Source organism: Amphiura filiformis, chromosome 16 (assembly GCF_039555335.1).
Source record: "Amphiura filiformis chromosome 16, Afil_fr2py, whole genome shotgun sequence".
In the NCBI taxonomy this organism is placed as follows: Eukaryota; Metazoa; Echinodermata; class Ophiuroidea; order Amphilepidida; family Amphiuridae; genus Amphiura; species Amphiura filiformis.
The window spans coordinates 40242169-40266926 of record NC_092643.1 but is presented as its reverse complement, the minus strand read 5'-3'; the positions used below and the strand labels follow the sequence as shown (position 1 = coordinate 40266926).

At 35.6% G+C, this 24758-nt stretch overlaps 1 protein-coding gene across 1 annotated transcript; it reads left to right on the top strand.

Annotated features, from left to right (window-relative positions):
- Nucleotides 1-1915: 1915 nt before the first annotated feature.
- Nucleotides 1916-15786, top strand: LOC140172637 (lambda-crystallin-like). Its single transcript, XM_072195771.1, has 7 exons — nt 1916-1956; nt 4085-4166; nt 4816-4968; nt 5799-5960; nt 10440-10634; nt 14723-14828; nt 15557-15786. Exons 1-7 carry the CDS (start codon nt 1916-1918, stop codon nt 15784-15786), a joined length of 969 nt encoding a protein of 322 aa, XP_072051872.1.
- Nucleotides 15787-24758: the final 8972 nt, after the last annotated feature.

Sequence of the window (24758 nt, the reverse complement as noted above, 5' to 3'; positions counted from 1 at the left end):
TTTATTTTTGCATTTTTCTCAAAATTATAGCGCATTGGTGACAAGTAAGATATGTATATTATAGGGGCATGGACTACAACTACTGCACTGGAAATTTTATTTCAACATAGACAACAGTTGTGGAGTTACAGTCAAAAATGAGGGAAAACCAATATTTGATCAATAAATCAATAACTACTTGCCTTGAGTTGCTGAATTTTCACTGCAGTAGTTGCAGTCCTTGCCCCTATAATATACATTGTCACCAATGCGCTATAATTTTTGAGAAAAATGCAAAATGGGCACAAAATGGGCCAGGGGTGTAGTACCCCCTTAATAACATTAAAATGTCGGGTTATATAAAGGTCATGAAATCGTTTTAAAACGTTTTGTATGAAAACACACTACAACAATAATTTTAAAATGTTTTCGAAATGTCATTGTAAACTATTTTTGCAAACATTTTTTGCCAAATATCTTGTCAACACTGAAATAACATTATGTCAAAATATTTGCACCCAGCAAACACAGAAATGTTCTTAAAATGTTTTTTACAAAACGTTTTAATAACATTTAAATGTCGGGTTATATAATGGTCGTGAAAACATTTTAAAAACGTTATTGTAAATATTTTGGGCAAACGTTTTTCCAAAATATTTTTTCAACCCCAAAATAACATTCTGTTTAGAATGATTTGTACCAAGTTTTAAAAAATGTTTTTTGAAATGTTATTAAAACGTTTTATACCCTTTATATTACCCGACATTTAAATGTTTTCTGTAAAACATTTGTGTTTGCTGTGCAGTAAATTACCAACAAATGTTATTTAATGTTATGAAAACGTTTTATACCATTAATGTACCCTTTATATAACCCGACATTTAAACGTTTTCTGACAACCTTTTATAACCTTTTGCGAATGATGTCGAAAACGTTTTGTGTTTGCTGGGTATATTCTTATTTGAGTATAATAATGTTGTGTAATCAGCAGAGAGAATAAATTCTGGAACATACTTGATGTATTTTATTATCATTTATATATGCCTATATAATATAAATAATATATAGGGGTCCAAGAATGTACACTTGTGGTACACCATAACTTTTTTTCATTTACAATTCTTTATTTGGCGTAATATTATCGTAAGAACAAATTGTTGTTATTTCTATGAATATTATACACAATTGGTCACATGATTAAGAATATACAGTGTATTGTAAATAATGAACATAATAACCAAACGGCTCGTTAGACCACCATTCACGTTATTGTGTGAAAGTGCATACCATAAAAACTCGATAGTTGGCATATGTGCTTACTATCGAGCGCTTTTAAAACATGCAATTGTACCGAAGCCCGGCGCTTTACCAACTGAGCTAATGAGGTTGAGACACACATTTGCAGGTTAAATTGTTCGTATATAACTATGTGTATCGATGATTTGCTCAAAACCCTTTACACTTTTGTGGATGGGGCTCTTCATGTTTGCATGTTTTAAAAGCGCTCGATAGTAAGCACATATTCTAACTATCGAGTTTTTACAGTATATGACTCGATTTAGTTGTCATTTTTTGAACCAGCTACAACTCGATGAAAGTACACACCTGGTTCACTAATATAAAATTAACGATATTATGTTAATCAGAAAAGAAATTGGTTGGAGTTATTTAGAAGGGTAGGTTTTCATTTTAAAATGTAAATGAAGTTAATTGACTTTTAACTATTTTTTACTGTAGCTCGGAAGTACAAATTTGGTTCACTAATGTCAAGTTAGCAGTATCATGTTTAAAAAATGTATCTGCCTTTGCATGTTATGTTTCCATTATAGTTTCATGTTAAATTGTGCTAGTGTGCAATGCGTGGTTGCGCTGATCTATACTTTACATTTAACTACCGTCAGTTCTAGCAGTTGGTATACCTGCAGATAAAAAAAAAATGGCAACCAGATCTAAGGAAAAGATAAGTATTGTAGGAAGGTAAGCACATGGAATGTAAATGTCATCAGTTGCCACCCAATCGGTACACATTAATGACGTTTTAATCATATGACATGTATGACTGGACGTAATACCCGGACTGTAAGTTCGAAAGCTTTCGAAGTGTAGACCCCTAATGTACCTCGGCAGCAGTGGCGTAACTTTGGATCAGGGTGCCCGGGGGCGAAAGTGATAATGCCGCCTCGTGAAAGAAATAAATATAAAATCTCAATTTTTAATTTAAATTTATATGATAATTTTCTAACCTATATTTTCTTTAGAGCAGGGACAAATATTTCCCCTTTTATCCAATTTGACCGCTAAGAATCTACTTCTTTTATTACTGATTTAATTCCGCGATTTGTTCCATTAAGCAATATCAAAGATTAATGTCACACATCTCACAACAGATTATTTAGTTGGCTTAGTGGTCTTGCACAGTGCTGTTTAACCGGGAGGTACCGAGATCGATTCCCACCTCTACCTGCAATTTTTTTTAAAGACTGGGAAATAATAACCTGACATTCGCCGCTGACATTCGTACTGCAGAAGCGGAGTTATGTATTAGATAAAGGGTGAGAAACAGACCATTATCAGAAATAATGTTAGTTGGTTTGAGGTTGAGACCCCGATAGGGGTCGAAACCTCAAACCAACTAACATTGAGCCAGTCATGAACAACACACCCATTATTTCTGGTAATGGTCTGTTTCGAACCGTTTATCTTACATATACGGCGAGCAAAATTAAATTGTTTGTATCAAAATATGTAGATATAATAGTTTAAAAAGAAATTTAATGCCAAAATTTAGTTTCTTGAATTAAAAACACTAACACCTCAGACGCCAGCATTATCAAATCAATACAGAACTGATCTTTTTTTTAAAGTGGTTTGGTATAGGCAGGAAAGTTGAAAAAGAAGGAGGAAGAACGGAATTATATCCTTGAGATAATCCCGTAGGTTATCCTGTCGCACCTATTCATAGTCCTTTATTCTCAAGTAGTTACACATCTACTTGAAAGTAGCCTTTGATGTGATGTGCCTTGCCGACTACGGTTGATTAATTTTCACTCCAGAATTGAAACCATATCCAATGTTTCTATAGATAAATCCTTGAAAGTATGACACGTGTGTGTTAAGAACCTGATGTTGCTCTGCAGGGATACCGCACGTGGATACTATAAGAAAGAAATGTAGTTTTGAAAAGATTCCAAAAAAATCCGCCCATTTTGGAATATATATTAATTATTTAGGAGAGTGTTTTAGGATTTTGTTAGAAACGGGATGATTTTTGATCATCTATATTTTATTGTTTTAATGTATTTTCCTGTCATTTCCTGCAAACCTAATGAAGATATTTTGATAATTGAAAATAGTCTGTATCATAAATCGAAGAGGTTGAAAGCGTAACCAAGCGTGCAAAATTATTATTTGCCATGGAACTTCGGTCATATTTTATTTGAAATAAACTGGATGTTAGGATCTGCATGCATGGTATGCATGGTATTGATGGTATACAGACACTGACCTTTCCTAAAACCAGTAAGCAGCAACTTGTGTATCACCCCCGTCATGGGTTCGAACCCTTTTGTTGTATTTTATTGTTAAACCTAAATAGCGTGATTGCTTTTGAATGAGCGGCAACACACATATTTTGTTTGAGGATAGCTGGATCTATCTCCTTCTTTTACATCTTCTCTGGTATAGGTTATTCACTTGCATAGTTAAGTTAATCCGCTGGAGTGTGTTCACCCCGTGACCATTGTTATTCAAATGATTAATGAATAATGCAAATGGCAAAAAAAGTTATCAACGTTTGGACTACGATCGGTTTCAACACCATGAAATTTATATCTTTGAAAAATGTGATTAAGCTCATATTTGAAAACCCATTAACGCAGTGTTCATTGGTACTCCCCTTTATGGGTAGGTCACAGTAAGGCCCCACACACATATAAAAAATACGAAACTGAAGTTCAAGAGATCATCAGGTGAAAATGCTATACTTCCGATGAATAATAGTTAGGCCTACTAGTCCTATCCTTTCGACCAAGAGAAAAAAGATTGTACCCATGTCCATCTTCAACTTTGTATAAAATTGACATTATTATCAATGTTCTTGTTGTAGTGGTCTTATTGGACGTAGTTGGGCCATGATATTTGCGAGTGCTGGATACAATGTCGTCATTTATGACGTCAAACAGTCGCAGGTAAATTAGACAAAAATAGCAATGTATATTAAACAAGTGCAGTCAATAACATTCTTGTTGTATCCTCATGATATGCATGTGGTGCAATCTATTTCAAAAGAGCCAGCGCACACCCAAAACTTCAATCTAAAACATATTAATATTATTTAAAACTTTAATCTAAAATTTATATCGAAATCAAGATTCAAATTCAAATCTAGTAGATTCAAATTTCAATCCCAAATATTTAAGTCCGTCGGGATTTGAAATGATTTACCACGGAGATATTATAAAAATCTCTCATTTATTAAATTTCGTTCCGATTTCTTAGCTCCAAATGAACTATATATTACAGCCATTGGCGGCGCCAGGAATTGTTTTTTTTTTTTGGGGGCATGGGGAAAAGTGAATTTCAGGGGGGTGGGCAAAATCAACAACTTTTGGGCAAAATTGCCGCAAAAAGTCTAAATTTTCGTAATTTTGAGTTTTTACTGGGGCAACAGAGGGCAAGAGTTCTGACCGGCGCCGCCACTATTACAGCAAAATAATACCAGTAATTGGTGATGGTGGACCACCAAGCAACAACTCTCTAATTAGGCAATTTGCGTTATTATAGTACCGGTATATTACCGTATAAAAAATACATAACATTTCTCGTATACTATAATAGATAACTGAAGGGCTGAAATTCATTGAAGAACAACTCAAGGACCTTCAATCTAAAGGTTTGCTAAAAGGGTCTCTATCTCCTGATGAACAAATGACCCTTATTAAAGGGAGCACCAGTCTTGAGGAGACAGTGAGAGGAGCGAAATATATTCAGGTTGGTTGGAATTGCAGATACAATAACCTTAAGGTGGTAGTGACGTGACGTATCCAAGGGGAGAAGAAGGCAGCTGCCCCTTCTGTGAATTCTTGCCCCCTGCTCCTCCTGTGGCATGCTGGCAGCCCTGATATTTATTAAGATTAGGCATTTTATGTACAGGGAAAAGAAGAATTACGCATCGCACTCTAGCACAATTAAACATGAAATTACAAAATAATGGAAACATGACATGCATAGGCAGATATACCAGAGTAAAAACTCCGAACATACCTGCCTGTGCGGGGACTTGAACCCCAGACCTCTTGCTTGCGGGGTGACGGCTCCGACCACTGAGCTACACAGACTGTCCCTGATAAACATGACTCAAGTTTTATGTACTTTCAGTTTATTTTTGACAATTTTTTTTATCAAAAATAGTTATTTTCAATGGCCAGTACTTTTTCGTCAACAACCATTCGCTCGAAGATAGTTAGACGGTAGATTTTTGGACAATAAAAGGTATTTGTTCCTTGATTTTGTTTCAGCCGAGTGTTTTATATATTAAACACGAAATTTGACTTCAAACCTGGTAATTTAGATTTTTGTTCTCAAAGATTACTTGCGCTGAAGATGATATGGGATGTATCTCAGTCCCAATGGAGTGAGTCAATGGCATACGACTGAGAACCGAGTCTAAACCAGACCTAAGTAAAAAGGAAAATTCGGTTGGACTGACTTCGAGCATAAAGCCGAAATTTAATCGAAACAGCGCACTCTCACGGGTAGCTCCAGGTGTCTATATATTATACGTTTTCTTTATGTTTGATTGGTTTTTACCAATTTTTTAGGAATGCGTTCCAGAAGTTTGTGAAGTAAAGAACAAAGTGTTTCTTGAGATGGAACAGTTTGCTGACGACCAGACTATACTTGCTAGTTCTTGTTCTGGTATACAGCCATCTAAATTCACAGAAGATGTTAAAAGGCGACATCAGTGCGTAGTGTGTCATCCTGTAAGTAATAAAATATAGACATAATTTCGTCGCTGGGTGGAAAAACCTCGTATGTAATTCCAAAGGTCAAATGCAAACCTCATATGTAAAAAATGGGCCCCAATTACAAAACCTCATATGTGCAATTTTGCTCAAATTCTATTTTTGCGTGTCAACATGAAACAAATGTCCCAACACACCTTCTGGTGCTTCCCTTTTAACTGTAAATTGCATAAGTGTCTGTAAACAACAGCTAACAACCACAAAAGCAACACCATGTTTTATGTAAATCCTGTTAATTTTCAACCGTTTTTTGCGTCTCACACAAAATGGCAAAATCGTTACATATGAGATTTTGTAATTGGGGTCCACTTTTTACTTATGAGGTTTTGCATTTGACCTTTGGAATTACATGATGAGGTTTTGCAAAACATGCAAAAATAAATATGTCGTTATTGACCATAGGCTAGTAAACAATTATACATAATGTAAACCACTAGAATGATCATGATTACTTCAATATAAAGTGGTGGCGCTATTACGGTAACCAACTACACAGATGAATGATTCTGATTGGTTTGTGTTGAGGTAATGAGCTATATTTAGAAATGATATAATATACTGTAATATGCTATAATTAGTGGATGATTATTCTAGAATGGTAACAAATGATATATATATATATATAAGGCCTGGGGAGTAATTAAACAAGGGGCAGCAGATTGGAGTTGTAACAGGAAACTCTGTTAAGACTTACGCTAGCCAGTGGTGGTACAAAAGTTACCATAATTGTGTGAAGTCTTTAAACTTCGGTTCGCGGTTCTTGTGTGTTGGCGAGAAGAAAATATGCCAAAGGCGGTAGTGAAAGCCAATGGTGCTTGATTGTCTTGTTGACTCAAAGAAGTGACAGTCTGAAATATTTCTATCAACGATCTGTGGTATTTTGCTGGACTAACGTTGTGTGTTATCATGGTTATCTGACTGTCAAGTGGAGCAGATAGCTTGCTCACGTGATCTACAAGAGAGGAGCTTAAGGTAAATATTTGAAAAACACTAACATAGCAGCTAGGATAGTGATTTCAGGACTTGTACTGAAACTGTGGTAGACCTTGGGTTTCCGCTGGGTAGAAAGGATCTTGTTCATTGCCGGATCTTCGATCAAGAACTGCGACCATCAAAGGAATCTCATCAGAACGTCAGCCAATCAAAATCTTCCGGCTTTGATAAGTAACCATAGCAAAAGGAAATCTGTGTGGTGATTCTAAGTTTGATTTATGTATGATCTCATATTGTATTCTTATTGTGATTTCATTGACAGCCATACTGCACTAAGTAATAAATAATCATAAGTTGTTTTATATTTTAAATAACGTGTTTGTGTGTTTGGTAGCAGGTGATTTTGGCCTGGGTCATTTTAGCGAACATAACAATGATAAAAGTAGTTTGAAATTCCCTTGCTATAATGTTACTCACTTTTATGGTTTTTTAATGCCATTATACAAGTGTTTACCCCTTGTTAAGATGCAAACAAGGACCCTCAAAGTAGTGGGTTTTTTTTATGACTGTGATTATAAATGAAGCAATTTCTTAATTTAGATTGATGCATTTTTGGAGGGTGGGTCTGCTGCTGTATTGAAAAACAACCAATCTTCAGCATAACCAACCAAACGTTCCTATGAAATTATTATAATCTGATCTACTGGACTTACGTTTTTGTGAGTGGCAATATTTCACATCCTATCTCGGATGCATCATCAGGCCAACTGATGTTAAAGCGGCAAAAGTTCGTTGACCTGTGAAGAGGATGTTACGTCACAGGTCGAAGATGAGCCAAACCTCTGAGGGATCTTCTTTATCGCTGAACAATAGGCCCCTGCCAAGTTGTGTCGTAGCCCGCCTCCCTTATTAAGTGAAGGCTCCTCCCGTTTAACATAAATCGCTTCCTTGCATGATGCAGTCATGTCTACAGTAGAATTCATCTCGACCTTTGCAGGACTTAACCCCATTAAAAGCTATTAAACCAAGATAACACTCATTGAAACAGCTCAACTGATTAAATCGGATCTTCTCTGGCTGTGCACATGTGACTGTTTTCATGTGCGATATCGCAATAAAGTTTGCGTATTATAGCTTCAGTTGGGTAACCGATTATAAAGGAAACGAAAGGAAACAATGGTATGTGTACTTTTGTTCACGAAATGAGACAATGGCGTGCTTTTTGTAAACCAGCATTCTTGAAAATGAGCAACATAATGATTGTTGACTTAACACGGTTTGGAAATAATTTCTTCATATTTTTGGTGTTATCTGTCGTTTACATATCCTTCCTAAAACACAAAAGTACGACCCTCTCCAAACACCTAAATTAGCTAAAAATTTAGGACATGTTACAAAACTATATTGTCTAGAATTTTAGAAGAGTACTTTTAATATTGGCCGGTTATTTTTCACACAGCGACGTTAACTAGGCAATGTACTATTACCTATAACATTAACTAAAACACCAAAGTATTTTCTAGAACTCTAGAAGAGTACTTTTAATATTGGCCGGTTATTTTTCACACAGCGACGTTAACTAGTCATATCCCCATACTTTTAACGTAGGGCTATTTGTAGAGGTCACGCGTCAATGGGAAAGAGCACTGTGTATTGTGTATAGGAAAACGGACAGTAACTGCAGTATGGACTCCTCTCTCAAACCATCTGCTTTCGCGATCTAATATCTTGACGTCCTTGTTGTCAAATGAATGATTAGTGCTGTCTAAGTGCGAGTAAACCGCAGAGTCTCCGCAACCAGTGCTAGCTCTCCTATGCTGGTACATGCGCTTCGCTAGAGTCTGTTTGGTCTCCCCCACACCACTCCACGCCATACATAAATTCTCCCAGTCACATTTCCCCAATATGAAATTTAAAAAAAATTAAAATGTCAATTTTGCTTCTTCTAAAGTTTGGCAGAGACGGGGTTCGAACTCACGGCGCAGGCCGGCGCTTATATGGTCTATGAGCCTAGCGCCTTAGACCACTCGGCTACTTGTCTTGATGGAATCCATTTGAAACTTATTTGATGATATAATCGCAACTTCAATATAGGCCTACCACGTGACAAGCAAAAGCAGAAAACGTACCACATTTTAGAATTTTATTTGCCTAAAAACATTAATGTGTATTAATAGCGCTCAATTGTTGTTAATCTGACAATAAACATAATAAATGCGCGTCTATATGGACAATACATGATATCGATTTTGACACGTGCTCTCACGGTGTCAGTACATTTCCATGGTCAGTAAAATACTATAGAGGAACCTACCATTTTTCTTGTATACACGTTCGATGTTTTTATCAATTACATAAAAAATCCATTTTAGACCCCAAATGTTTCTTCAGGAAATAAAAGATTAGATTACCATAAAAACGAAACAGTGATCTTTTGCCGGGTCTAATGTTATTTATACATAGGATTTTCAACGTTTTTCTATCCTTATTCTTGGTCAATTAAAAAATATTTTGGCGTATATAAAATTGAGATAAAATTCTCTGCCTCATAAACGACATCAAATGTGCCACAATTGGGTATCACGAATCGTTAAATATGATGTGCAGTTAATATTCATATTTTCTTTTATACAGAGGATGCTTCAGTTTTGACAGGAAAAATATTTTCTTGAAAACCCTCTCACTCGGTTATTTTAAAAAGGTAACCACGCTTCCCTAGAATGTGCAATAAATTAGCATTAAAATTTTTCTTATTCTAACAGCAAGCGTTTCTAGAATGTATTTTGGCGAAATGTGGTGTAGGTCTCCCCTATGTAAAGGTCATCGCATCCACTGTCCTTGCACTGAATTGCGTACACAATGTTGCTTTGTTTGCCCTTTGGTTGTTTGTCCTTGGGATTCTCTTGGTCGGGCTGACGTCACAAAGGGGAAATAGCCTTGTAAAACCAGTGTGCGCATGTGCAGCGCATGTGCAGTTCCCCTTTCTCGAGCTGGTTGCTATGGGCGCGCTTGTACAAAGGGGACGAAGGGGACAATGTTCCCGGATGTCCGACCGAGTGAATGGACCAGCGCTTGCCGCAAGGTGTTCTTTGGTTTGAACGACACTGGAATTCCTTGATCTTTAAAAATTCTGCGAAGTTTCTCCGACAGTCCAGATACGTAAGGTATAGTCACGTTCCTGCCGCGTTTAGATTCACCGTCACCTTGCGCCTATTGTTCAGCGATAAAGAAGATATCCCTCAGAGGTTTGGCTCATCTTCGACCTGTGACGTAACATCCTCTTCACAGGTCAACGAACTTTTGCCGCTTTAACATCAGTTGGCCTGATGATGCATCCGAGATAGGATGTGAAATATTGCCACTCACAAAAACGTAAGTCCAGTAGATCAGATGATAATAATTTCATAGTTATTTATACCTGGATGAATGAAATCTTCATAATCGTACAACCAAACGTTCATAAAATAAACCGAAATTACTCTTTATTTTTAATGAAATTTACAGCTCAACCCACCATACCACGTCCCTCTAGTGGAAGTGGTTCCATCACCATGGACCGATCCTGATGTAATCAGGCGTACAAGAGCATTACTTGAAGAAGTTGGTCAAGTACCAGTAACAGTCAACAAGGAACCACGGGGATATGTAGCAAACCGTGTGCAATATGCTATGATTGCAGAATGCTGGAGATTGGTTAAGGTAAGTCAATGTGCTCGTGATTAAAATATCAATTTGTAAGCGCTCCTTAGCAAAGTCATTGTTCATTGAATTTACAACCGATATGACAAAACAGGCGAAATCAGTAACTTTTTGCACAGGATTTGCAATTTAAAGAGAATTGATCACTGCTCATTATAGGACGCTAGTATATGGACAATATAAGCATGATAAGTGTGCTTTTTCATTTAAGGGCTGGGGTATGAACGCTTGGACAGTATTTATTTTGGGACATTAGAGCACATCAGACATATCGAATTGCATTCTGAATATGAAGAATGTCATTCTGATATCAAATAATTTTGATTTTTGAAATTCGCAATTTAATACACATTTTATGGCAAATCATTAAAATTGTTATTTTTGATATTTAACAGTACTTGAAGTAAACTTTATAAATCTGATGATTTATACTTAAAGTGTATGTAGGTGGGATGAAAAGCCGACGATTAATTGAAAATTTTGACCTTTCGTATTGAAGATATGGATTTTTTTCCCCAAAACACAAAAAAAAAAATAGGTCTTTTGGGAAAAAAATCCATATCTTCAATATGAAAGGTCAAAATTTTCAATTGACCGTCGGCTTTTCCTCCCTGCTACATACACTTTAAGAATATATCATTAGATTTATATAATTTATTTCGAGGACTGTTATATATCAAAAATTTGACAAATATCAAATTTTTATAATTTGTCATAAAATTTGTATTATATTGTGATTTTCAAAAAATGAAAATTATTTGATTTCAGAAAGACTCGTATTCAGAATGCAATTCGATAGGTCTGAGGTGCTCTCATGTCCCACAAAAAATACTGTCGAAACGCAATAAACGCTCATTTTGGATCCCTTAATGACATAAAATTTGACAAATATTGTTAGGAATACTTCAGGTTTTGACTTTTAAAACTACATTTTGGCCAAAAAATGTGCTTGGATAGGTAGTTTTCAACAGATTTTCCACATTCGCCTTGCTATAACATTGAATTGCGTTATCTGTTGACCTAGTGACAAATTATGTATTTTTTGGGGAAGTATTAGCTTTCGTTTGATATGAAAAAAATTCTGATTGGATGAAGGGAACACTTGAGGTTTCGACAAAAACCAATCAAAGAGACCCATTTTTTCAGCTAGAAGCTCCATAGCTCTTACATTACTATGCACTCAACCGTGTAGTGTAATCAAAGACTGTCTGGAGACAATTACAGTTAGGACGCGGGACTACCAATTCTTTAGAAATGCATAGTCGCGCTAAAAGTCGATCGATACATGTTAAAATCAGCACAATTCAGAGATACACCTTTTTGCTATGAAATTTATTTTCTCGGTCAAATATAAAGCAATATTTTTTTTCTTCAGTAATGTCAGTTAAAGACATAGTGCTTGGATATACATTTTTTTTAAAATCCTGGTGTTAAAATTCAAGCATTATATTTTGTCTTTTAGTGTGATATTTTTGATTTTTATAGGCCTTTAGTTCGCCCGTGAGCTTTTTACGGAATTCATTTTTTAGCGTCTCAAACTAATATAGTTTGCTAAAGAAAGATATTTCCCACCTCTGTAAAGCACATCGTGTGGGTCTATATATTATAGTTTTGTTAGAATTTCCGTTTTTATTTTACCCTTTTTCCCTTCGTGCTCCGAAAATGTCAAACTCAGTACTTTATCTCGAGAACAACCAGCAGAAATAATCGATATTTCAATTGTTGTCAACCAGGTCCCTTTTCCATTGAAAACCAGGATTGCCTGACCAGCGATTTGGTAGCCCAAATCCCCACTTCTGGTAAATGAGGTGAATTTTGGAAATTTGCTCCCGTGATAGCCTGCAATTTCAATTTATAGGGGCTATGGATTCCATGATTATGAAAACCATTTTGTCTGTTTGTTTATTTACCTAGGATGAGGTCCTTGGGAAAATCCACTGTCCAAACGTAGAAAAATTCGCGTGTTATTAGAGGGGATTTTAATTTTCTGTCCCTCCTATCTCCAGGTGAATTTTGAATGACCCCCCCCATCGCGGGTTGGCATTTTCATTACACCCTTCAGACTTGCGTTCGGGTTTGTGTAGGCCTATTTGTCATAATTTAGCGCTATAGGACCTACTTTCTAAAGGTAGGCTATAGCTATAGCCGTGCTATATAAATATTATAAGGTACCGGTATGTAATATTATGTAGGCCTATGGGGGTGGGGTGGGTACTCAACACATTTTAACCATGACTTACAATGCAAGGCTCATTGTTGCCATAAATGATTTTTCCTTTAGGTCATTATAATAGGTTGTTATAAACTTCCATGTTTAACCTTGTATTGTTTTGGCTGCTTCATTATGACTTTCGGTGGGTTTAAGGGATCCAAAATGAGCGTTTATTGCGTTTCGACAGTATTTTTTGTGGGACATGAGAGCACCTCAGACCTATCGAATTGCATTCTGAATACGAAGCATGTCTTTCTGATATCAAATAATTTTCATTTTTTTAAATCACAATATAATACAAATTTTATGACAAATTATAAAAATTTGATATTTTTCAAATTTTTGATATATAACAGTCCTCGAAGTAAATTATATAAATCTAATGATATATTCTTAAAGTGTATGTAGCAGGGAGGAAAAAGCCGACGGTCAATTGAAAATTTTGACCTTTCATATTGAAGATATGGATTTTTTTCCCAAAAAGACCTAATTTTTTTTTGGTGTTTTGGGAAAAAATCCATATCTTCAATACGAAAGGTCAAAATTTTCAATTGTTCGTCGGCTTTTCATCCCACCTACATACACTTTAAGTATAAATCATCAGATTTATAAAGTTTACTTCAAGTACTGTTAAATATCAAAATATCAATTTTAATGATTTGCCATAAAATGTGTATTAAATTGCGAATTTCAAAAATCAAAATTATTTGATATCAGAATGACATTGTTCGTATTCAGAATGCAATTCGATATGTCTGATGTGCTCTAATGTCCCAAAATAAATACTGTCCAAACGTTCATACCCCAGCCCTTAAGCAATTTCAAACAAACACAAAAAAAGGCACTATACCCACTATACCCAGTCACCTTCATGACAATTGAAACACTAGGTAATTTCTTTGCTATATTGAAGTTCTGGCAACACCGTATCCAGGCCGGGCACCCAGAGATATCGATCCACAATGCTAGTATTAGCCTAAGATTTCACGAGTGGATTTGAAAATTGTTCAGCTGGTAGTCAAAAATTATGGAATCAAAACGGAAATTCTGACAAAACTATGATACATCGCTCACGGTGATGTGCGTTAGAAAGTTGGGAAAAATCCTTCTTTAGCGAAATATATTACTTTGAAAAGCTAAAAGATTGATCCAAAAAAAGGCTCGCGGGCAGAGTTGAAGCCTATCAAAATCGAAAATCTTACACTAAATGACTGAATTTCACGACTAAGTTTAACACTAAGATTTGAAAAAAAATACAGTATCAAGCATTAGGCCTACAGTTTTTCCTGACATTTACTGAAAAAATTAAAATTATTGCTTTTCATTTGGCCGAGAAAAAAAAAATTACACTGAAAAGGTGTAACTCAAAATTTTGTTCATTTGAAGACCAAATTCGATCGTTTGTATTGCCTTATTAAATGACTGAGTGAGCCTTGCAGAACAATAACAATCGGTAGTCCCGCGTCCTAACTGTGTTCTCTGCTTGGAAGCCCATGGACGAAAATGTGTGCTCAGGTGTATCGAGGTGGAAACCTTTCCAGATGAACTTGAGCATCTTTTTAGATTTGTTTCTAACATGACAAACTTCGGTTAATTATCACTGAACAAGGAACTTAGACGAGGGCGAAGAATAATGAGTTGTAATCTAATCAAACTGAATTCGCTACTTGCACGGTTCCGCCATTATGCACTATGTGCGGGAGAGCCTCGAACTGGCAGCATACATGAATGGGAATTGAACTAGTCATAACGTTCTGTGTAAGGTTACATAATTCTTCCTTTCATGTATGCTGCCAGTTCGAGGCTCTCCCCGCACATAGTGCATAATGGCGGAACCGTGCAAGTAGCGAATAAGACAACGGTTTATTTTTCATAGGACGGTGTGATAACCGTTGAAGACATGGATCGAGTAATCTGGGCTGGATTGGGACCTCGCTGGGCAATCATTGGACCATTTGAAGTCATGCATCTCAACGCAGAGGGTAAAATATTTTGAATATTTTATCTTCCATTAATCATCAGCACGTAAAAAACAAATATAGACACATTCAGGTAACAGTCACACTACTATCTGCTAAAGATTACACAGACGTCTTTTTACCAAGTGGAGAGAAGAAAACAGATAGATAGCTTGCTGTCTTGCTGGCATTATACCTTTAAAACCTACATTTTGGTCATAACATGTGCTTGGATAGGTAGTTTTCAACAGATTTTCCACATTCGCCTTGCTATAATATATCTGTTGCCCTAGTGACTAAAAGTGTTTTTAGGGGGAAGTGTTAGCTTTCTTTTGATATAAAAATATTCTAATTGGATGAAGGGAGCACTTGAGGTTTCGACAAAAAACAATCAAAGAGGCCCATTTTTTAGCTAGAAGCTTCACAGGTCCTACATTGCTATGCACTCAACCGTGTAGTGTAATCAATGACTGTGGTGGAGACATTCGCCATGTTCGCTGCTTGTTGTTCTCTGCTTGGAAGATCTTGGGACGAAAATGTGTGCTCAGGTGTATCGAGGTGTAAACTGTGCGCATGATGGTTTATAAGAGAATCGTTTTTATATAGAAACCTTTCCGTATGGCGCGTGCAGGAATTTTTGCACCAAGGTCACTGACTTCAGGAAGGTACTAAAAGCACTATAGCGGCATTTTCTCAAAACCACAGAACTTATAATCATGGACAATATTCTTGCTATCCTTACTCCATATCAGGTTTTGGCAATAACTTAGAGCGGTACGGCCAACTTATGCGAGATGCAATGGACTCTATGGGTCCACCGCCAACTTTCTCAGGACCAGAAGCTACCAAAATAGTGGAAGAGCTTAACCAATTGATACCACTGGATAAACTTGAGGAAAGACGAAAGAGAAGGGATGAGAGGTTGTCGGCTGTGGCCAAGTTAAAGAAAGAAATGGACAACAAGGGTGCTGAAAAGCAGTGAATAATCTAACGGGCCATTCAAATTATCATTCCTAAATTCTTAAAGCCATATTAAATGTACGATCTTTTAAAATGAGTCAGGTCAAGTTGTTAAACCTTTTTTTCTTGGCATAATTGTAATGTTTACACATGTCCCAAATTACACCTAATTGGATTCAGCTAAATTTGTTTTGTTTTTAGGACTATAGTTTTCAGCACAGTACTTCAGCGGTCTGCCAATTTGGTGCAGTTTATGGCGTATACGGAAGTGGGTTCTGATTGGCTAATTGAATCAACTTCATCATCACATCGGCACCTCATTCGCTACCTACTTCTTTATACGCGAAAATCAGACAGAGCAGTAAGTAATTTGCTGAATAGTATAGGACAACAGCAAGTTTATTAAGTCATAATTATGATTTTATTTAAAAATCCCCCATAAAACACCACAGTTATTGCGGCTAAGATAGTAAGCGAGTTTTCTTTCATTTTATCTCATTACTTTGGCTTAAAATGACCAGAAAACTTTCCTGACAGTTATTGCATATAATATTTCATATTTGTCAAAGAATAACCAAATTTCAATTTGACCGAAATCGTACATTAAGGCATAAAACATAAAATTGCATAGTCATGGATTGGGACTACACAAGTATAGAGGTATAAATAAGGACAAGCTACAATAGCATTTAGAAATGAGCCATTATGACTATTTTATTTTGTTGAAATCAAAAGTTGTTACAATAGCACTTGAAGTCTACATAATGTTCTAATCACTAAGAAATGCTGTATCCTATGCCATTATTATCAAATTTATTATTAAAAAAAAAAAAAAAAAATAGGTCACATAAATCAAATTTCGTCATTGGGCAGGAAAAACCTATGTGCTTGTGGCCCCTGAACATGTTTAAAACAAAACTTCCAACAGGTTACATAGGAAGTTTGCTTTAAACATGTTCAGGGGCGCACTTTGGTCTGGGATTAAAAGAGTGTAAGAATTAAAAAGAGCAGCAACGACACTACTTGCATTACATTCCAGATGTTAAATCTACATCATATGCACGATTTTAGGAAAAATGAATATGTCGGTTTTATTTTAGGGAGAGAGAGTGCCCGTTGAGGGCGCTATAACCCCCATTTTTGTACCAAAAATGTGATTTAAAAAAAAAATTACCCGTGCTTATTTTCTAAAATTTAGTATGTAGTATGAACATGTAGAAATATAATCAAGTAGTTGCCCTACCTGCTCTTCTCCGAAAAAAATTAAATGTCCTATACCTCAACGATAATGAAACCAAGGTAGGGCCAATGACACATTTTCCTGCCCATTTTAAAATTTGTGTCAATCTCAATAGGCTTCATCAACTCTTGTCTGGTATGGTCACATATTTCTATATTTTTTACAGGAAGGCATACTGTTTCTATAATATAAACTTACTAATTGCACTTACATTGAACTAAGGAATGTTGTGTTTGCATGGATAATTAGGGAACAAACTTAAAAGATTGATAACATCCTTTAAACTAGGGCTTGTCGATGTCAGAATTTTAAAACAAAAATCAATATATTGGCCATTCAATATCGATAAAAATTGATCAATCGATTTTTCTCCCAATTTCACTCATATTTCCAACATTGATATAACCCATACATGAACAGGATGCATCATGCCATTTGGACTCCCAAATGCACCAGCCACCTTCCAGCGACTTATGGAGCGCTATGCCATTTGGACTCACTAATGCACCAGCCACATTCCAGCGACTTATGGAGCTCTATTTCAGTCCTTTTTCCATTTTTTTTTTTCATTATCGGCAACTTTTACATATTGATTTTCTCCAGAAAGTGATATCAGCGATATCGATATTATTGAATAGTCGATTTAGTGATTTAAACTTATTATAAACATTACTAGTTTTGTCAGAAAACTAACCTCTTCCTCCCTGCATACAACTTAATAGTATGTCATCAATCTTTAGGCCTATTCCCTTGTCAACTATACAAAAATAAAAACAAATCATATGTGCTCTTTATTATGTTCCCAAGAGCACAATAAGAGTTGTTCAGTAAACCATAAATGTTCCTTTTTCAGTACACTACTGTCAGACATAATTTTACAAGCATTCTACTTTTATGATTATGAAATAAAATTTTGGTAAACATTCAAGTCCCAAAAACAAATAAAAAACAAAAAAAAAAAAAAAACACATAAAAACAAAACAAAAACAGACAAATCCAAACAAAACACAAACAAAATCAAGGACTATAAGTTTTGATATAATTATGTTTTAGAGCATGATTTTTTTAAATATTATATACAACTGCATTTACAAAAGATTCTGTGAATACAAGTTTGTTAAGGCAATGTTTTGTGCAGAGTACAACCTTCCGTGTTGTGAGTTTCATGATAAATGGAAAAAATAACAATCATTTATTAACCTGTTCATACAAACATGTATGTTATCTACCAATGTACCTGATTGGTTGAGAGTTGGCCCTCTGTTATGTTAATGCTTAGAGTGATGATCGTGGAATAGAAAAATATAGGAAAATCACATTATTAAGAATGTCATGTCTTATTTTCGGTTATTATTTTGATGAAATACAATCACCATCTGTTCCGGTATCCATGAACCAGTTTATTAACATTACTAAAGGCATAATTGGTTGTAAATAATATATCAAGCACTCAATTCTATCAATTCACACTTCCAAATTCTGCACCATATTATCATTACTGGTAATTAGTAATATAAGTTTTTGATATTTAAAACCTACACATACATACATTCTTTTCAAGATCACTCCTGGCAAGGAATTAACAAATTACAAATGACAATGTCCAATAATTTACTTATGGCAAAAAAATCTTTAAAAAATAAATGCACCGAATTGTGGGTACATTTATAAAAGTATAATATGCATGTGTCTATGTTATTTTGTAAATTAAATCTAACAGTATACAGGAATTAAAATTTTGCAGACACCAGTGGACTTCATCAGGCGTCTGATTGATGATGGTGTGATGTGATAATATTTTGAACTACTGGATAAATAATCTACACCAAGATATGTGTCATGTTCGAATTTTAAATATAATCTTTATGTGCATAGTGTTAAGCACCTTTCAGAATATAGGATTTGGTGATTACAAACTTTACAACTTTTATAAAATTAATAAGGCTACAATATAGTTCGACATCTTACATGTGTTTTGTGTAGCTACAAATGCAACATTTTCCACTGGATCAACAAATTTCCACAGCGTATCCCACAGTGACAAATGTCAAGAACAACAAAGCATTTTCCACTGCGTCAACAAATATCCATTGTGTATTCCACAGCGACAAATGTCATGAACAACAAAGCTAATCAAAGCCAAGATCCCAAACAACCGAAAATGGCTGCAGAGATCCGAAAACAAAATATATGTTGCAACAGAAAATGCATCAGTGAAATGGCCCATCAAGAACAAAACCTTGTGCAATATATTCTGTCGGTCCAACATCTCTAGTCTCGGGCCCAAACTGCATGTGGCTCACGGTTTGTTATGAACAACAGAAACCGGCTGTGAAGGAGGCTACATAGCGATGTTGTTGGAGTGACCTTCAATTTCGAATTTAATTTTAAGTTTGTCAGTATATAAGCGGTAAATCAAGTAAGTTTCTTCCACTCTGAAGACTTAGAAGCGGTTGTTTGATTCCACTGAATATTTGCGATCGAAATTTACATAACACCAATGACAGAAATCATCAACAAAAATCGAATCAGGGACTTGTTTTCACTCGAACATCATCAACCGGAAGTGACGTGACACGGACCGACAGAATAGAGGTTAATGACTGCGCATTGGTTGTTTTGAGGGCATCGTGAAAAATCTTTTGTTTTTGGAACCGAGGAAATCCAGAGAGGTGCAGGTCTGAAGGATATTCCTCGGTCCAACAAAAATGTTTAGATTTTTCACAATACCAGTTAATAACTGATGCAAAGTCATTAACCTCATTCATAACCATCACTTTCCAATTAGCCTGATTCCATCTAATATTATTATATTGTTTTGTTAAAGGTGGGTAAGCTGATTCACAGCCTCATCCCCAACTTTTCCCTATCAAAATGCAGGTTTTGGTATTAGGTGAAAGCTCATATTTTCTCATTCACATATTGAAATTAAAAGCGTTCCAAATCGGTATATTTCAAAGAAATCATCAAAAACTGTTGAATTAGTCTCAACTGTGGTGTACCCCGTTTGAGACTAATTCAACAGTTTTTGATGATATCTTCGGAAATACACCGATTTGGAACTCCTAATTTCAGTATGTTATTGAGAAAAATAGGATCATTCATATGATATTAATTTATTACATGATCATGATGCTTACCATTAATAAAAAACACTGTAGACTACCAGTTTCACGCTGTATTAAATTTCAGTAATAACATAAGGAATTAGTCGCATTTACAAGGAACATTTACATGTTTTTTTTGCATGAATGTTTGAAAAGGACAACATTTTATGTTATACACAAATTTAAAGAATTTTATTTTCCAAATATACCAGGTCACCTTACTTTAAACAAAATACACTTTTAACTTTATCTTTCATCTTCCTTTCAAAAATCAAATAGCTCATCCGCTAGTGACCAATTTCAAAGCGCATAATCATGCAGTGTAAATACGGTACATGCGTGCACCTGAATTGTTTGTTCACATAGGATATGTGTACGTGAAAGTCATTATTATAATTCCACTCATGTCACAAGTGGAGATCCACTGTTAGACATTAGTAATAACACATTGCATTCAAATTTTAGCAAATAAATAAGTTTACATTGGGCTCATGCATCTTGTATATTCTTGAGGTTACGAATGTACATTACTCACATTTTTGTTTGACTCAAACATTGAAAAAAATGTAAACAATAAAATAATTTCTCATAATGTATTTACATATCCATTTTACAGGAACAATAATTTCTATATCACATCTATAATTATAATAATTTTAATCACATATCTATAATTACATAATAAATTGCACCTCAAACTAAATTAAGCACAACACATTGGGTCACAGTATACTGGGCTCCAGTTGAAATCCACACACCCCCTACGGAAGTCATGCGGGAGTGTATGGGCTTACATGAATGGGTGATTCCATTTGAAATCTACACACCCTATGTGGAATGTCATGTCTTCCATAGCAGGTGTATGGATTTCAACTGGAATAGCCCATTGATAGACAAATGGAATTACAACTGGTTCAGATTGGGCTATTCCATTTAAAATCCACACTACCCCCTGTGGAAGATTTTGGAAATATCTTCTGTAGGGGGAGTATAAATTTCAAATGAAATGAACACATTAAGCAGCTCCATTTAAAACTCACCCTCCATCAATGGATGATTCAGGTTGAATCTTTCCCAGAGGGTGTATGAAATTCATATGGAGCTGCCTAATGTGTTCATTCCATTTGAAATTAATACTCCCCCTGCAGAAGATATTTTCAAAATCTTCCAGTATGGATATGAAATGGATTAGCCATTTAATGCCCTGTGGATGCAACATTTATTCCACCCCGATCCTGGCATTTCCTGAATAATACCAGCTGGCCCAAGCAATATGACAAAATCCAACCCAACCCTGACTTATACAATTTTTTTGGAGTACCCTGGACTGGCCGATTCAAACTTATACTTGCCTTATCCCAATCCGTTCTCACCTTTCCCAGATCCGACCCGATCAAATGTTAATTGGAAACTAGAGAATGATGATGGCTGATGCATGCCATAAACCATTATCTAGTTCAGTCAGTGTGTCTATATACTGTACACCATCACGCTGTAGATCCTATTATTATATTATTAATATTAATGAAGTGCTGTCATATTCTGTGACTGACGTCAGTTAGAATTGGTCTGGGTTATTTCGTATTTCTGAATTGGTAATTAGTTCAGATGAAACCTACTGGAATTTGAAGACCGCTAATTGCCACCCTTCCACCAAATCACATCACTATACGCCTTAACAATTCTGAGATCTGCACTCACAACCTCGGACAGATGGACAACCAAGAAACATAATACCTCTTCTTCGGCATAAATATGTTAAGAATTAAAAGAATGAAAACAGGCACAAACTTTAAAACCTTTTATGTATCATAGTTTGCTGGGTGTATGGCGAAATAATCTGAGGTACACTATTTTTCTCTACATGAGCGACACACAAACATGCGGAGTCTGGATCCTGTTAAGTCTAATCTGTCTGGCTACACTGTGTACGATGGGCTGGTCCATTTAAAATAAACACTACCCCTGTTACAGATGTTGGAAATATCATCCACAGGGGGAGTATGAATTTCAAATGGAATGAACACATTAGGAAGCTCCATTTAAAATTCCATACACCCTCTGAGAAAGAGTCAACCTGAATCTTCCACAGAGGGAGGGTGAGTTTAAAGTTGGTTGAGTTTAAAGTTGGTAAAGTTTAAGTTGGTAAATGTGCTAATTCCATTTGAAATTCATACTCCCCGTGGAACAATCTTCTACAGGGGTAATGTGGATTTATCTGGATTAACTCAATGTAAAACTGTAAGAACACTTCTACTTTTTATATTATGGTATCCAAAATTATGGCAGCATATGTGACTTCATTTCTTTATCAGTTAGAAATAAGTTGGAATATCAATATGGAAATATACAATTCTTAAACATGGTTTGTTCATAATCTCATACAATTATTGTACAGATAGCTTCCTCCATGATTTGTTTTATCCCAAGAATTTCAAAGAGAGGATACAAATTCCACCATGTTTGCCTGTCAAGTATGGTAGGGCTTGAGCATACCTCGACAGGCAAACGTTGTGGGATTTATATTGTCTCTTCAAAAATCCTTGGATGAAACCAGTTATCATTTTCAACTTATAGTGCTTTTACTTGAATGCAGTCAATGATATCGACACTTTGAGCAGCTACATCACACAGCATTTTGGGAAACATACATTATTGATAGACCAGCACACATAAAATTGTGATAAACAGAACTTTAATTGTTTATTTTAACAAGTGCCTTATGAGGCAATTAGATGCAGAAAGGCTAACAGGGAAAACACAAGACGGAATTTAGATGTCATGTCAAAGGTCAAGACACGACATCTAGCCCCAGAGGGCACTGGTCTATCGTAATTACTGTCGTAGGGTCAGGTGCCCCGTATCCAAGTGAAAATTTTGAACAAATACCCCCTCAATTAGGCTTGGTGGCATCCCCAATTGAATGACCCATGCTACGCCACCGACTCCATGTACGCATATATAAGGCATCTTAAAACATGTGTACGTCAGTGCTTTTGAGTGAAAGCTCACAATTTTTAAATCATAAGATGTGCCAAATGAAATGCACACTGACATTAGTGACATAACTGACTGCACTAGAGTAAAACACTGTAGTCTGTATGTATGTGCAAATACAATTTGGTATTGGCTGCATACCAAAGCCTTTCCAAGAGCAACTATTTCACATGCAAGCAAAATTCCTGAGGAATGCCTCATTGATTCACTGCATGATATCCAAAGAAGGTGAATACAAATACAATATGGGTTAGTCCGTTAGAGGTGTCCCAAATTCATTTCACATTATTGTTTGGCCTCATACAATTTCAATCAATTCTGGCATATGGAATTAAGAACTAATTCACTCAGTTAACACCAAAAATACATAGATCTATACATGTGACATAAGTGTGGGATATTAAGGTCATGTCTTCCATAGGGGTGTATTGATATAAACTGGAATAGCCCAAACAAGGCACAATAGATATAAAGGTTTAATTGAAGGCACTATCTATTTACCATGATACTACTCTCTATGGTTGACAAATCAACATGAAATTACATTGCTTTTCTTATTATCACAAAACCTGCCAATTATAAGGCCATTGATAGCATACACATAAATGTCTTAATATGGTTAACATCAGTTATTTATTGCTATTTAAACCTGTTATTATTGCTATTTAAAACCGTTGGTGTAGCATTTTGTATGTTGTGTATTTGGAAATAAACATGATTTGATTGATTGATATGTTAATTGATTGATTGATTGATCAGTGCAAGGAATTATGACGACTAAGTAACCAATGACAATGGAGTAAGGCACATATTGTATCTACAAGACTAGTGCTGCCATTATGTAATATTTTTGTTCCTTTTATGATTAAAAATAAAGAATTTTGTCCCATATTTATCTTGGCAGTTCCTCAAGAAAACACATGTGTTCCATGAATCTTAATAAAAGACAATAGAGGCCCTGCATGAAATTATTGATTGGCTCCAGACAAAGGATTTAAACCGGTGTCCTTCACCGTAGTTATGGCGGAGTGCAGTCCATTCAATTAAATGTTGTCATCAACCTATTTGATCGTAGTGCAGGGTTATGTGTGTGTGAGACGAACTGTCACGCTAGATTGCAATCATGCTTTTGTTGAATGCATTTGAGTAGTCCGCCATATTTACGGGATGATACGTCACATGCAAGGCCTCTATATACATAATATTTGGGATTTTGGTCACATGATTTTGAATTCAGGCAACAAAATGCAGCCACTACAGGGCAGTCCAAACATTGCATTAAATTCCAGACATTAAAAAAAAGAAACATGCTTATATAAACCTCCAGTAATATAGGAGTCAATTTCTTTAAAATGTACATTTCAATTTTTCTGAAATGTTCACTGTATGTACATGAAGAAATATAATAAATAGTTATCTTGCCTGCTCTTTTGCTCAGTCCTAAACCTCCATAATAATGAAACCTGCAATCTTGTGTGAAAATTGTTGGGACATTTGATGTTTTGAAGATCAAATTCCTGTGAATTGAACATGAGGCTGAAAATACATGATACGTTTCATAGCTCATGTTCTTGCTTACTTCCCCCATCTCGCCCTGGAAACCATGTTGGAGCAGACATTTGTAGTGCAACCACTATTTTTTATCATTCA

What these genes read in the sequence shown, in the direction of transcription:
- LOC140172637 (XM_072195771.1), top strand. Translation starts at nt 1,916, where the DNA reads ATGGCAACCAGATCTAAGGAAAAGATAAGTATTGTAGGAAG. An exon ending in ATGACGTCAAACAGTCGCAG is followed by an intron (nt 4,167 to 4,815) that starts GTAAATTAGACA and finishes ATACTATAATAG; the next exon opens with ATAACTGAAGGGCTGAAATT. An exon ending in AGTGCGTAGTGTGTCATCCT is followed by an intron (nt 5,961 to 10,439) that starts GTAAGTAATAAA and finishes TGAAATTTACAG; the next exon opens with CTCAACCCACCATACCACGT.